Raw genomic sequence first — 14,288 nt, 5'->3', positions numbered from 1 at the left:
TGTCGGAAATTTGCTTTGGCCCCAAAATGACGAACACAATTCGCAAAGGAAACGTATGCCCAAGGTAAATGGAGCAACTGCTCTGCCTGGTTTCTTTTGAATGTTCAGCGTTTTGTTATATTAAATGTCGAAGGTTTGTTAAACTACCGCGGGCCTCTCGCATTTTTTTTTAACCTTCGCCTTCGCCGACCAAGACTGCGCCGTGTCTTTACTCGCGCGGGACGAGCTCATAATGGGTTTTTTTCGTACGCAGCAACGCCCAGAGCTTCATCACGAACGACTGAAACAAGGTGGAGGCAGAAATATATGAAACAGCATGTATCGCTCGAGAAACTTTCGTTTGATGTGTAGCATTGTGCACACTAAATTGTGGGTGCTTGGTTGGTTGTCGTGGTGCTTTTGTGTTTTGTGCTTTTGCTTCTAATGTATGACACTACTCTCTTGCTGAGATTTTTTTTTATTCTTCTGTTTGGTTTAAAAACCTATTTATGAGAAGCTAGTGCCGCTAGTGCTTTATACGCACGGGATACAAAAGTGTCCTGCGATTACATGTATGCTGTCTTGTTTTCATGCCGATTTCCTGTCACTGGCTCTGTTCGGAGCGATAATGAGCTGTGTCACATGCTTGAGCTGAGGATCATTAGTGTGCCTCTTTTCCGTCTAATAAACAGTTGGTAGAGTGCGTATGTGTTGTCCTTCTTGTGCCGTTGTCGTTGCGGGGCCGTTCATTTCAACAGTGTTACCTTTAATTACCGCATGCATTAGTGCTGAAAAACGTAATAAAAATGCATTTAAGCAAGAACACCTACATCCTTTATAAGTAGCACCAATGTGTACTCTGTCAAGCAGATTGAGGCAATGGCGTTAAGAAAGCCGAATACCGTGCAAAAGTAAACGGCAGCAAGGTTGATTCGCTTCGTGTCATCGGCCTTTAAGAGAAATTCCGAGAACGTGAGATTTTCGTTCACACCCTTTGCAGTACACAGTTGTCGCGAACTGTGCATATGTACCATTTCCCACGTTTACTCACAAAATGATGCGAAATGTCCGATTCTTTTGGAGCTTTTGACATGCATCAACGCACGAAGGTGGCATCGCGGTGCACGAGAGCGCGAGTGACTCCTTGTCGTATGTAGCTCCTTGCATTAAGTGCCTTGATCCCATAGCTTAACCAACTTGAAATCAGATTCGAAAGCAGAAGTTTAAAACCGAAACTCCGAGAGCGTTTTCTCAGTTTACTCGTGAACATGTTCACAATCGTCCGATATTAAAAGAAATGACCACAATCAGTATGCTAAAGATTACAAAACGTATTTAAAACATTGAAACTACGCGTATGAGTGACATAAAATTATTTTCTCTGCCGCAGTTTTCCGAATTCAAGTTCAAACTTCGCCCATCCTTGACTTCGCGAGAAAAAAATGTGCTGGCCACATTAATGTGCTGTAAAATGGCGTCCAAGATGGCGACTTACATGCGTGGACCGCTTTGCTGCCTCAGCTTTACCCCCCTGGTCTTAACAGCCATATAGGTGTAACATGCAGCGCCAAGTTTAATTCCTCCCTAAACTGAAATATTTACACCCTTCCATTACACGTTTCTGGCTGTTTTGGCATTCTCAGCATATTTCCCAAAAACATTGGAGAGTGTGTACAAATGAAAGATGACCAGACAGCATACTTATGCGTTCAATAGTGTTTTAGTACGTATGCGCAAACGCGGTTAGTGAGACTGATGACAGAAAGGTGGCTATTCTACCACACATTACGCTTTGTGCAAAGCATGCGATTCTGATAATGCTCGCGAAGATTGCACAGCTTTCAGATTTCGATCAAATGCGCCACTGGCTTGCAGCATCGAACGGCAAAGCTAAGAATAAAGCTTGAGGTCATAATCTGTGCAAGCTCGCAATTCAAGAAAAGCTTTCGATGCGACATCGCCTATGCACGTTCCACTCCTCACTCTGGTTAAAATCACAAAAACACAGCCCCGTGGATACTGAGCGGCAGAAGGGACACGGAAGGGCGCAACATAGCGCTGCGTTGTCCCTTTCCTTCTGTGTTTCGTCATTCGCGCGTAAAGAAACTGATACACCCAACAAGTTCATTTGTCTAACAACACAGTGCTGGACGCCAGAATGCATTAGCAACTACAAATTATGTGGTATTGGAAGAACAAAGCACATGCGCGGAAGCAGAAGCTGTACGACTCCGAGCGAGCGGAGACGACAAAAGAAACTGGCCGTGCGTTTGGGCAGTCAAAGAGTAATTATAACATGTGAATCAGTCTTGCGAGAAATTAGTCGGAGGAGTGCAAAACAGGCATAGGTGCGTCTGCATTCGTGTTCCTTATTCTTTATAAATGCGCTTTCACGGTACAGTCGCGAGAAAAAGAAAATTAGCAAAATGATGTCACCAGAGCGCTGAAAACCGCACATCGCGGCTGGCGCCACAGCTAGCGCTTCGCGGCCGGGTTATCGGTGCGTTCGTAACTGCAGTGCCGAGCGTTGCGATCTGCCGACCAAAGCCAATTGCGACGGCACATTCTCGTATCGTCGAGACACTCCCTCGACACTCTGCTAAACGCACGTGATCAACTCCGAAGGTACTCCTTACCTGTGCCGCATTGTCACATGAACGCCATTTGCGCAAGGTGGATGACGAAACCTGCGGCAGACAGTGGCACCCTTACGAATGGTCGAGAGCGGGCAAGTTTACCCAGGGGGAGAAAAATTAAACGATGTTGGGCTGCATATAAAAAGTTTTATTGGCTGCTGAGTACACGGCATGTCTCGCACTAAAACTTCTGAGCACAAAACAGCACCCACATGGTAAAATGCATGAGTAATGATATCATGGGTGCCGCACATGTGAAGAGTACTAAAATGGCATGGTCGTTTGCACAGCTTGCCTTGCTGCGTCGCTTAGTAATTCAAGGCGGTGGCCAGCAGGCATGAGACTTGAGGTCCGGTAGAGTTCGTTCAGAGCTCCTGGATAAATGCAGAGTCCAAACCGTACAGCGGCTCATCAACGCATGATATGAATCGGGTCCACCACTCCAAAACGTTGGGGTGTGCCCGGTGTCGTATGGGGGTTTTCCACACCGCGTGGCACAGAGAGCACAAGTCGCCACCCGGGGAAATCACCGAGCAGCGCTTCTTCCAATCCAAAAATGCCCGGTATTGGTCCGGATTACCCAACAGGCTTCGCAGGTACTTGGCCAGTTCACCCTTACCCTGCAGCTTTGCCGACGTGATGACTGAAGTTTTCGGCACGTTCAGATGTTCATTGGCCGGCATCAGGACTACTGGAACCAAGTCGTACTTGAAGGCCTCATAGATCACCTCGTACACGGTCTGGAAGCACTCGGGCCGGAGACTGACCACAATAAAATGATAGCGCTTGGCAATGTAGCGGACACATTCAGTTGGAGTCGCGCAAAAGGTTGCCCCGCAAGCCGGAAACAGGCGCAGGCGTACGGTGCCGCCAGGCTTGTCAGACTTGTCTTCACCTGGGCGCGGAGTTGCGATTTCGTTGTGGTAGCGATTCTGCTCGCAGTCATCAAGGATCCAGGCAACGTCTCCTTTCGGCGGTAGGGAGACAGCGTTACCTTGTCGACGAAGAGGTTTGGCTTGTGGCTTGTCTCCCGAATCTTTGCAGCGAAACGTGTCGTGAGGAATCACGACATCCGCGTCTTCCCTTTTGGCCATGGTCCAATTAAACAAGTGCGCCACGACTGGCAGAGAGAGGGACGGGGTATCGGCGGTGCCCTTACCCAGCGGCGGTCGGCGCTGTTTGGCCCAAAAGACCCACAACTGGTCCACTGCGCGCCAGGGAGGAGCGTCATTAATGTCCAACTTCTCTGGGTAGAACACGACGGCGTCGCTCCTTATGAGTCGGTGGCGGTTGGTGGTAACTTCGCACTCCCATGGATCACGGCTGCCGTCGACCTCGCACACAGTGCGATTGAACGCCGAGTGGTCGTCATCGGCAGTGACATTAGTATGCAACAGTGGCTTTCTTGGTTCGGGGTTCCACAGGAGCAGGCGCGGAAGGCCGTTGTCGTCCATGCGCTTATGCCAGGGAAGCCACGACGGTGGGGAAGGTGGCGTAACCGGCGCCGGCTTCGACCGCAGAGATAAGGTGATTATAAGGACTACAATGGCCACCGCGACGGCGCAGGTCAATCCTACTAGCAGGCAGCAGCGGCTTTTCCTTGTCTTGCAGCATTTGGAAATGCGGCGCGTAGAATCGTACAGCAAGAAGTCATCGGATCTCTGCGACTGTTCGGATGGTGCGTGGTCTAGCGGGCGCTCGCCGCCCACAGGAACGGGTCCTTGGTAGAGGGAACCCGCAGCGGCAGATTCCTGCTGTTCAGTACGAGTGGGCTGCTGGGGCTCGGGACGTCGTCGAATGACAGGCAGGGCCTCGAACAGCACCTGTTCATCACTTCGATCTGCAAAGCGTACGGTCCATTCCAACTGCTGAGCGGACAAGTGGCCCGGGCTTCGAGTAGGCCTGAAGAACTCAGCCGCAGCTCGCAGTACTCGTTGGGTGGCACTCCGCGGAGGCTGGTCTCCCATCGTGGCACTGCGAAGTTTATGGGGAGGGTCCTACGTTAACAGTGCGAGCGAAGCCAAACAAATTAAAAGATAAATCCGAAAGCGTAAGAAATCCCTGAAAATGACTGCAATCAAGAATAGATGTACTATTGTGATACATTCCAGCGGCTAAAAAGACACGGACGAAGGTAGACGAGACAGGACGAACGCCGGTTTTTTTTTTTTTATTCCCATAATCAAAAAAAGTGCAGAAGGCTCCTTTGCCATGCCACTCATGTTTTCCACATCGGCGCACCTACTATCTATCGCCTACCTGGCTGAATCCACCCGTTTGCCTTCAGGTAATCTATTTCTTTTTTGTGTAGCGCCACAGAAGGGCTGCTGACGCAGTTTTATTTGTAATTGAACATACTGAACGCTTCAAAAATTTCTCGGCTCTTTTGAGTCTTAAATCTACGCATCACACTTGTCCTTTCTAAAAACGCCTTGCATGCTGGCTTGTGTGAGCAACGGCGAATGTGGTCAGCTAGGTGACCTCCGCCAGATAACGCCGGCGTTCGTCCTGTCTCGTCTACCTTCGTCCGTGTCTTTTTAGCCGCTGGAATGTATCACAATAGTACTACAAACCAACTAGCCCAACTTTCTACGCTTAAAGAATAGATGGTTGCGCGCTGCATGCTAGGAATCACTCGTGACAGTTCACGTGGCCATTAGCTGAATTATAAAGTTAGAAGACATGTCGTTCTTGACTTCTCACAATAGGCTGCCTGCTGACATTTTCATTGCCCAAATAACGCACACGACGCAATGTGTTTCTCGTAACAGCTGCTCAGCTGTTACCGGACCCAAGCTAATGCAAGCTTCGCTAGCTTCCGCAAAATTTTAGTCATAGCGTACTTTTTTCTAGAAAAATAGACCACTACCTCCTTCCTGCACTGCACTCCCTTAGTTTCACTAGCACCGTAACCGAGTAAGTTAAGCAAGTCCGAATTCAGCCTACCTTTCGTTCTTGAAGACTCGAACACCGTCACAGGACGAAGGTGGTGCCTGCAGCAGCGCAAGCAGGCGAATGCACTCCGGCGCTCGGGACCCCCTCTTTTTACTGCATGCTCCGTACGAAAATCACTATGTGTGGCAGGTGCGGCTAGCCGATGCTGATAAGGCATCGCCTCTGGACAATCCGCTGCCACGTGCAAATATACGAAAGAGGCTGTCTTTTCGCTTTTAAAGAAAGCATAGCGATGATGCAGGCAAAAAGCGAGATAAAGTAAGGCACTCCGTTTACCGAATCAGCTCTTTCACTTCAAAGGTTCCAACTGTACCACTTCTGTAAGCATTCAGCATGCCTTAGTTGGTGATTGCAGCGGCAAGTATTTTTATGCGAAGCATATTGCTAGAGCTACCACTCACGCCGTCGCCGTGGGACCCCCACGTGACACCTTGACGTCACACCACGTGACACCGTGACGTCAACCACGTTACATCGGATGAGAGAGCCGGCCTCCACCTCGCGCCGTCGCCGTGGGACCCCTAGCCATCACGCCACGTGACACCGTGACGTCACACCACGTGACATCGGATGAGACAGCCGGCCTCCACCTCGCGCCGTCGCCGTGGGACCCCTAGCCGTCACACCCGCGCATTCCCGCTCATTTCGAACGCGCGTTCACACTCGGTGTAGGTGAAATGCTCGCTCCACCGGGCAGGCAGACGCGGCTTCCGTGGCAATCCAGGCGCTCACCCAACGCGCGTCTCGGGGTTAGTCGGCGTTCCGCTGTAGCCATGCCGTTGTCTTCCCCCACGACGAAGGCTTCTAGTGGTTGTATTAAAATGACCAAGTATTCAACCAAGGAAAGCCATGTATTACTAAGCCTAGCCACTAATATGCTTCGCATTCCCCAGGCTTAGCCAAGCTGAGCCTCAGCAATTTTTTTTTTAATAAAAGACGGATAGCAACAATTAATGAGATAAGGGACGGCCAGTGGGCGCGTAATGCAGTTGCGGAGCTCTTCCGCGCGTTCCTCAAAGCAGTTCTATTCTAAATCAACCTCTCCCCCTCTTGACTAGCTAAGTGACTTCTGTTGTTGCGTCATGATTCCCGAGCAGAGAAATTTTCTTCGCACCCTTGACTGCCTGCTGACTCAAAGGAGCGAAAGACAGCATTTTGAACACTATTTACCTTATCTCATGGCTTGCTTCACGAGTCGCACCTTTCAGGACTCGTCTAATGTAAAACATCGCGTGGTTAAGCAAGAAAATCATGCCGGAATCCCTCGAATAAGTCTCTGCCACATTACGTAGCCATGCGATCAGAAAAAAAGATGAGCTAAGGATTGTGACGATGTAGGTCCAGGAATGCAGGCAGAATACACGAAACTTTAAGCGGGTATTGTTTTCTTTTATTCGTTTTAGTGACGCCCGCGCGATAGCATGATTCCTGAAGAATTACTATTCACCCAGCTGCGTGACGGTTTTACAGCGAACATAAAGAATTAGCTATAGAAGGTTCTTAACATGCTAAATATAGAATGTCGGTGCCGTCCAGAAGGCACCACTAAAGCCACCGCTCGGCACTTTATGACACGGCGCTCAAATTTAATTGTAACCAGGTGTTTAGGTTCAGCGCTGTTATACCGCCGGATCTCGTCACCCGGCCCTCCAAGAAAAAAAAAACACCTGATGTGGGACGCTTCGTTTGCCAACTTCTAGACGAAGCTTTTGATGAGGCCCACACCAAAGTCACATGCATTGTGTTGATGTGTTGGACGCTCGAACAGGGGACGCTGCCCGCAGTTGTAGAGAAGATTGGCAAATGTTCCCGCATTAACGTTGCCACTGCCACACTGCCCACAGGTAAGGGTAAAGTCCGGTTAAACCCATAAGAATTCTGCCTCAAGGAAAAGTTCGACTTTTGATACATAACCTGAATGCTTACCCACGGTTTATATCGGCGCTTCCTGTACGCGTTAGTACCAAGGCCTCCAAGGCATGGTGTTTCATTTGACCCCATTGGAGCAACAAGAAAAAAAACTTGCTTGTAATACAGCCTGAACAGACCAGTTCGGCGGTATTCACGCTGCCAGATGGGCATGAGCGTTTGGTTATTTTTCTTTGTATGTATAAGAGGCTACTTAGGGACGCACTGTCAGTGTCGATTGAAACGCGAACAGTAGAACTGCAATGCGAAAAGAAGGATGCAGAAGTGATAGCTGCTTGAGGAAATATAAGCGGGAGCTTGACGGCTAGCTGACGGAAAACAAAAATGATACTTCTGAAGAAAACGCACGAAATTATCTTTCAATGTGCGATTATACCGATATGCAGTCGTCACTTCGATATTTTTCAGCGGACGGTATTATTTTTCATATATTTTGATCGCACTCCAAGCCGGCTTGTAAAACGCGAGAAGAGTGTGACGTCACAAATCCTTATCAGACAGGTAGCCGGCTGCAGTATTTGAAGCGCGCCTTTGTGCAGCAGTGTGACATAAAATCTGGTTCTTCTGACCGAAAAATTCGTCACGCAGGCAATTTATACCGCTATGACTATCAGTTATCTTGCTTTCGCGGGAATAGAAGAAAAGGGCTCATAAGATCTCAACTACAGCCTAAATGGCTCATAAGGGCACTTAAGTGCTAAAATACAACGGTGCCAACAGCTAAAATAACGCAACGTCGGCCGCTATGGACATGGTGGTTCAACATGAATAGTTGAGACATAAAGGCAGCTATTGCGGCTCTAACAAGGCGTCGATACACTGTTCGTAGCTTTGTGTTGTCTGACGCGATTTGAGATTTACCCGCGCGTTTACCTTTTCACACCTCACTAAACATGACGGAATCGCATCTTCTTGCAAGCTAGCACAGAGAACGCGCTCAAACGCGAACCCCGCAGTAACCCTTCACTGCAGATAATTAGGAAGATATCCGATGGTCATTAATTGTAACGAACTGGATTCCAAGAGAAGGAAAAGGGAGGAGGGAGCGGCGGTCTGGTCTTCGCCTACAACACCACACTGCAGTAGACCACCCAGATGACACCGTTTAGGTTGGTACACGAGAGGGAGTCCACTTACACGATCGACACCAACATGGCACCAAAATAAACAACCTCGACATCGCCACCTATCTCCAGCGCGCAGAAGCAGCCCGACGGCTTGCCCGACTACGGATCAAATATCAGCAGAGCACCTACGCTACAATCTTCGCCGAAGCCACATGGAAAACCAGCCAGGGACTTGGTCTGGCAGCGAATGCCCATCAGCCGCCACGGACCGAGCTTCTGTAGCCGCTACTTTGTCCCGTACAAGATTTTTTGCCGAATCGGAGAACTTGACTACGAGGTCGTCCCCGACGGAGTCACAGCATGCCAGCGGCGCCGTTCACGCCCAGAAGTTGTGCATGTTGCGCGCCTGAAAACTCATTATGGACGCCAACGGACGCTTTTCGTTTGCATTCTCAGTGTTTAATTTTGACCCCCCTCCGTTCTCTTTTTGTTTTAAAGCATCAGCCTGATGCTTCTTTAAAAGGTTCATTTCATTTTTTTCCTTTATTTATTGCTCTTTGTCGCTACACAAGCATACGCAAACACTGCTCGGACCCCTAGCCGACGGCTAGTAATGGTCCAATAGAAAAAGGTATACGCGCATGCAGACCACAATATACCAAAATAAAGAAAGAGTAAGTTAGTACACAGAAAGCTATACGCCACTCTCAACACTTGTAACCGCATCAACAAAAGAAACACATAATACAGGTTATATAAACTAAAAAATTACAGATCAAACAAAACCCGTAGAACTTACACAAGAATTAAGGCATAAAAAAAAGCTAGGGGAAAATACTATTAAGTCTTTTCAAAGCATCACAAGGGTACAACATACGAGAAGATGATAAACAGAATTCGCTACACACTTTTTAATTACAAAGCTTTTTTTACAATAGACGCAAATGCATAAATCTATATATAATGAAGGTATAAGTGTTCGGCTACATGAAAATATTATCAGGTAGATATCTATGAAGTACTGTAATAAATGAAAGTATGAACTCAAAGTGTGCCATTCTTATTAAGGTAATAATTTTTTATTCCAGAGGAAAAGATGTAGGCAGTCTTCAGGTCATGTGGTCGGGTATTCCAAATTTTTACGCCTCCCCCCCCCCCACCCCCTAGGGGGGGGGGAGTGGTAAGGGCGCGAATCTTTGAAGTGTTTATTTGCTTATCCTCAAAGAGGCCGGCATGCGGTTTTAACGCGACAGCGTTACAGGCCCCGTTTTACAGGAAATCCGGTGCAGGGGTTGTCGGCTTTGTGAGCGAAAAGTCACGAGCATTGCTCTGGCATGTCGTCCCCAGAGAGCAACATAGGGGGCAGGTGGGCCACCTAGGACACGGGACCTTGCGACGTCATCACAACCTGCCCATCGGACAGTGAGCCAACTGCCCACCGTGGCAGGTGGCAGTTGAATTAATGATTTGTGGCTGAGGAAGGGCAATGTGGGCCGCAGAAGGCCCACCGCTGGGAGCCATCGCTGGGCAGTGGCGTCGCTTAACCGTTGCATCACTATGCCAGGACGGGCATGAGGACTTCCAGGGATCTATGAATGTAAAGTAGAAACCGGCGTTCTGATATATGCGAATTAACCCACTCTATGTCTACAGCAGCTGCATCAAGGGTTCGGCGATACGCGAAAAGTTCTTGAGAGACCGTCGGTAATACGCGCACAGCAGAGGAAATCTGGCACACCTTTCTTTTCTGACGGCTGTGGAGACTGCGCGATAGCAACTGTCCCATGCGTTCAGCGCGGCCACATGGTCGATGCCATCCAGGCATTCCTCTACTTCCTCATGAGGTTGGCCATGGAATATCGGTGGCTCACGAGGCTAGCGGAACACGTGTCGTGGTTTGTGCAGCAGGGTCCATTTTGGGGACGTAGCAGAACTGCAGGTCATCACCTCAGCTGGAAGGTGAAGGCAGGAATACACCAAAAGGCTTCCAAGAGGGGTTCTTTATTGCGCTGAAATGAAATTAAGAGGCGTTCGAGAGCAAAAATACCCGCTTCGTCGACGAGCCATTCAACCTGTGGAAGTTCCCGAGAGGGGAAAAATATATGTTGCTCCTTGTGCTCTTGGAGCAGTTGTGAAAGTGTATGAAAAAGCCCTGTTCCGTACACACGGGCTTTCGAGGAGTGCACTGGAAGGTGAACTGCAGTCTTGTGTACGGTGTTTAATGCCGATTCGATTTGAGTGTTCTGGCTCTGGGTTAACTTGACATGCGGGGTAGTATAAAGTTATATAGACTTAATAACTGTGCAAAGGACGGAACACAAAAACAATAAACACGCGGGACGAGCGCTGATTAACAACTGTTGAAGAGGGAACTGTGTAAGAGGGAAGGAGGCGCGGCGCAATGAACCAGTTTATACACAAGGATATACAAGTCTTATACACAAGGATGCTGAATTGAACGAGTCGGAGTGGACGCATATTTAGAACATTCAGGGCAAAATAAAACGAAGTTTATAGAACGTCATACTAAATAACCCCCCCCCCTTCACTCTTCTGGATGGTATAAAATATTTAACTTAGAGTTAGGGAATGTGTAGGCTGCTTCGCCCGACCCTCGCAGAGCCCCCGATTGTCGTTTTACAATTTATTGGTTTGACATATGGTTTCGGCCATTACTTTTCTGTGGTTGCCGTGGCAATCGATTGAGAGGAAGGTAACTGATTTCCCAAAACCCCACATATGGGTACGCACCCGCCTCGGCGGCTCAATGGTTAAAGCGCTCAGGTATGAGCGCCCCAGGTTCAAACCCGGCTGCAACGGATGCGTTTCGATGGAGGCGGAACTCTAAAGGAGCTCGTGTGCTATGGGATGTCAGAGCACGTTAAAGATCCCCAAGTGGTCGAAATTATTCAGGAGCCTTCCACTACGGGGCCTGTTTTCTCTTGTGTTGCTCCCACCTTCCTTCCCTCACAGCACAATTAAGGTGTCCATCTTGAAGTGAGACAGCTACTGCGCCATTTTATTTCCTACAAAAAAAAAACACCAATGTGTAGGTACGCCGGGCATGTCGCGACCTTCTATGACGAGGTGAATGATAGGATTGTGTCGTCTTTGCCATTTTATTCGGGAGAGCAGAAGTAACTGTGATGTTTTTAGAGCAGGATTGAGGTCCGCAGTAAAGACATCAAATTCGACCATGAAGATGCCGTGTTGTGATGTGCCTTCGCCCTCACCTGGTGAGCTCTGCGAGCATCATGGGCGAGATCGCCGGCATATGAAGTGGGTTTCAGGTGGGGGGTAGGGGAGAGCGATTTTGAAAGGAGAGCCGGCCCAAAACTAAAGGGTTAAGGTGAGACGATTTAGCCTCAGGGTTCGAGCCTGATGTTCGAGCCTGATGATGTTGATGATGTTCGAGCCTGATGAGGACTGTGCGTTCAATGGTTTTACCGAGAACAGGTGAGAGAAACGGGGCGGAGGTTCTGAATTTGGGCCGGACTGCCCGCTTCAGTAGACATGGAACAACTGAAAATTTCAAATTGTCTAGGAATGTACCACCATGCCAATTGGTGTTGATTTCGTCCAGAAAGATCTGCTCGTTGTTTTCCGGTAAATGTCTAAGCAGCGTCTCCTTTTCCCCGGAGCACTCTTACGGTCAAGAGCATGGACTGCATGTTCTAAACTTCGTTTCATGCATCAGGTGTAACGGTGTCAAAGCTAGTTGTCTTGTTTGCGATGGCTACATCCGCCATCAAAAAGCAGTGCGTTCCTTGTGGAGATCGAAAACTAAATCAATATATTAATAAAACGTAATAAGCCTGAAGGCTTATTAAAGGAACGTAATAAGCGTAAAGGCTTATTACGTGCTAAATTTGTCATGAGCTTTATTAAATGCGCTCTTATTGCTGACGACGCGCTCTTGCATTCTCATGTCTTAGACCACTCGGCCACAAAAGAAGCGCGGAGTAACACAGATGCTTTTATTTTCTTAACAGACTATTTCCGTACCTCTCATAGCGTTGCGCCTGATGTATGAAACGGAGTATAGTTACGCCAGAAAGAACTTTCTTCTAAATGTGGATTTAGGCGCCTGCCTACGACGGCAAAGGCAGGAGGAGTAGTGCGATCCACCGTCTTTGATGAAAAAAAAAACAGGCCGCGTCGTTTGCTTCTGATTCGCGTAGCGGAGCCCCTACGCCTGTCCCGAAGGTCAAAAGACCTTGAAAGGTGAGGACGAGGGCAGTGGCGTAGACAGAAATTTTGTTCGGGGCGGGGGGGCGGGGCTCATGTTGCAGCGCGGCCTCATCATAAAATTTGCGGAGGGATCAAACGCAATAATAATAACTGCATTGCCATACTGACAATGTCACTGTGTATTAGATAACGCTACGCAGTGTCTAGACAAGTGAAATATTTATTTTTTAAATGAAAGAATGCATTCGTATGTCTTAAAAATCGTGGCAGACATAACTTATACCAATTCTTCCATACTTTTGAGTATTTAATAAGTAAAGAAAATATCATACGACGTCTAGAACTATATAAGCCCGAAACCAGCAAAGCAGTACATGCCGCTGATATGAAAAACGTAAAGGCCATGAAATTAGCAAGCAGAGAGGACAAATATTTTAGTAAATCTTTGTCGTTCAAGAACCTTTACATTTTCGTACGTATTCAATAGCCAGGAAAAAATCTCAACGACACTGTCCTTCGTTCGAGTGTACCGCGCAGCAGCAGCTGTCTCCGGTCATGTACGTATTGCTAGTAATTGCACTGAAATTTTAGTCGTAACAACGAGTGCACGTATAAAGGAGTAGTTCTGCAAAATATTGCCACGTATCATTGTAGTGCCAGTTTCTTCGCGCTCAAGGCCGCAGGAAAGGGTTGTTATCATTTTTGTTTGTGACGCGAGAAGCGACCGGACTAATCTCGATTGATCACAGCCATGAAGAGCTGCATCTACGTTTTTCTAGATTACTGTAGATTATCTTTCGAATAATATCCGAATAATATCCGAAAATTATTCAGACGGCTTTCGGTGATGATGCTATGAGCAGCACAAAGATTAAGAAGTGGTCCAACTGGTTTAAAGACGGCCGCACATCAGTGGAGAGAGAGCCACGCTCCGGTCGGCCATCAACATGCCGAAATGACCAGGTAATTGCCGAAGTGAACGCTGTGTTGATGCGGGACTGTTGTGTGACTATCCGAGAAATTGCGGAAGAGGTAGACATCAGCAATTTTTCTGCACATTCCATTATCACCGAAGATTTGGCCATGGAGAGAGTTGCGGCGAAATTTGTGCCGAAGCTGCTGACGGTGGAGAAAAAGCAGCTTCGTGTTGAAGTCTCACAGGAGATGCTGGATTCCACAAACAGTTACCGTGACTTCACCGACGCCGTAATCACTAGTGACGAGTCTTGGGTGTACGGGTACGACCCGGAAACCAAATCCCAGTCGTCACAGAGGACGCATTCCACGTCACCAAGACCAAAGAAGGCCCGACAAGTGCGCAGCAATGTCAAAGTGATGCTGACTGCTTTTTTGACTCCCTCTGTGTGGCACACCACGAGTACGCACCCCATAGGGTCAAAGAATGACTAAACAGTACTACAGGGATGTCCTCCATCGCCTACGTGGTGCTGTGCGGCGCAAGAGACCGGAATTAAGGTCAACAAGAATTGGCGCATCCCTCGCGGCATTGCTCCTGCACATTCCTCGCATT

At 48.3% G+C, this 14,288-nt stretch overlaps 1 protein-coding gene across 1 annotated transcript; it reads right to left on the bottom strand.

Moving 5' to 3' along the window:
* Window positions 1–2,886: 2,886 nt before the first annotated feature.
* LOC149362378 (lewis-type alpha-(1,3)-fucosyltransferase-like) lies at window positions 2,887–5,656 on the bottom strand. Its single transcript, XM_089569709.1, has 2 exons — window positions 5,562–5,656; window positions 2,887–4,589 (listed from the first exon to the last, which is right to left on the bottom strand). Exon 2 carries the CDS (start codon window positions 4,580–4,582, stop codon window positions 2,981–2,983), a length of 1,602 nt encoding a protein of 533 aa, XP_089425835.1. The 5' UTR covers window positions 4,583–4,589; window positions 5,562–5,656; the 3' UTR covers window positions 2,887–2,980.
* Between the last annotated feature and the right edge of the window lie 8,632 nt (window positions 5,657–14,288).

Source organism: Amblyomma mixtum, chromosome 2, assembly GCF_055824585.1.
Source record: "Amblyomma mixtum isolate Tamu chromosome 2, ASM5582458v1, whole genome shotgun sequence".
NCBI classification, from domain to species: Eukaryota; Metazoa; Arthropoda; class Arachnida; order Ixodida; family Ixodidae; genus Amblyomma; species Amblyomma mixtum.
The sequence above is the reverse complement of the archived record's forward strand: the minus strand, read 5'-3'. Positions and strand labels throughout refer to the sequence as shown.

Coding starts and splice junctions, on each gene's coding strand:
- LOC149362378 (XM_089569709.1), bottom strand. CDS start 4,582: ATGGGAGACCAGCCTCCGCGGAGTGCCACCCAACGAGTACTGCGAGCT.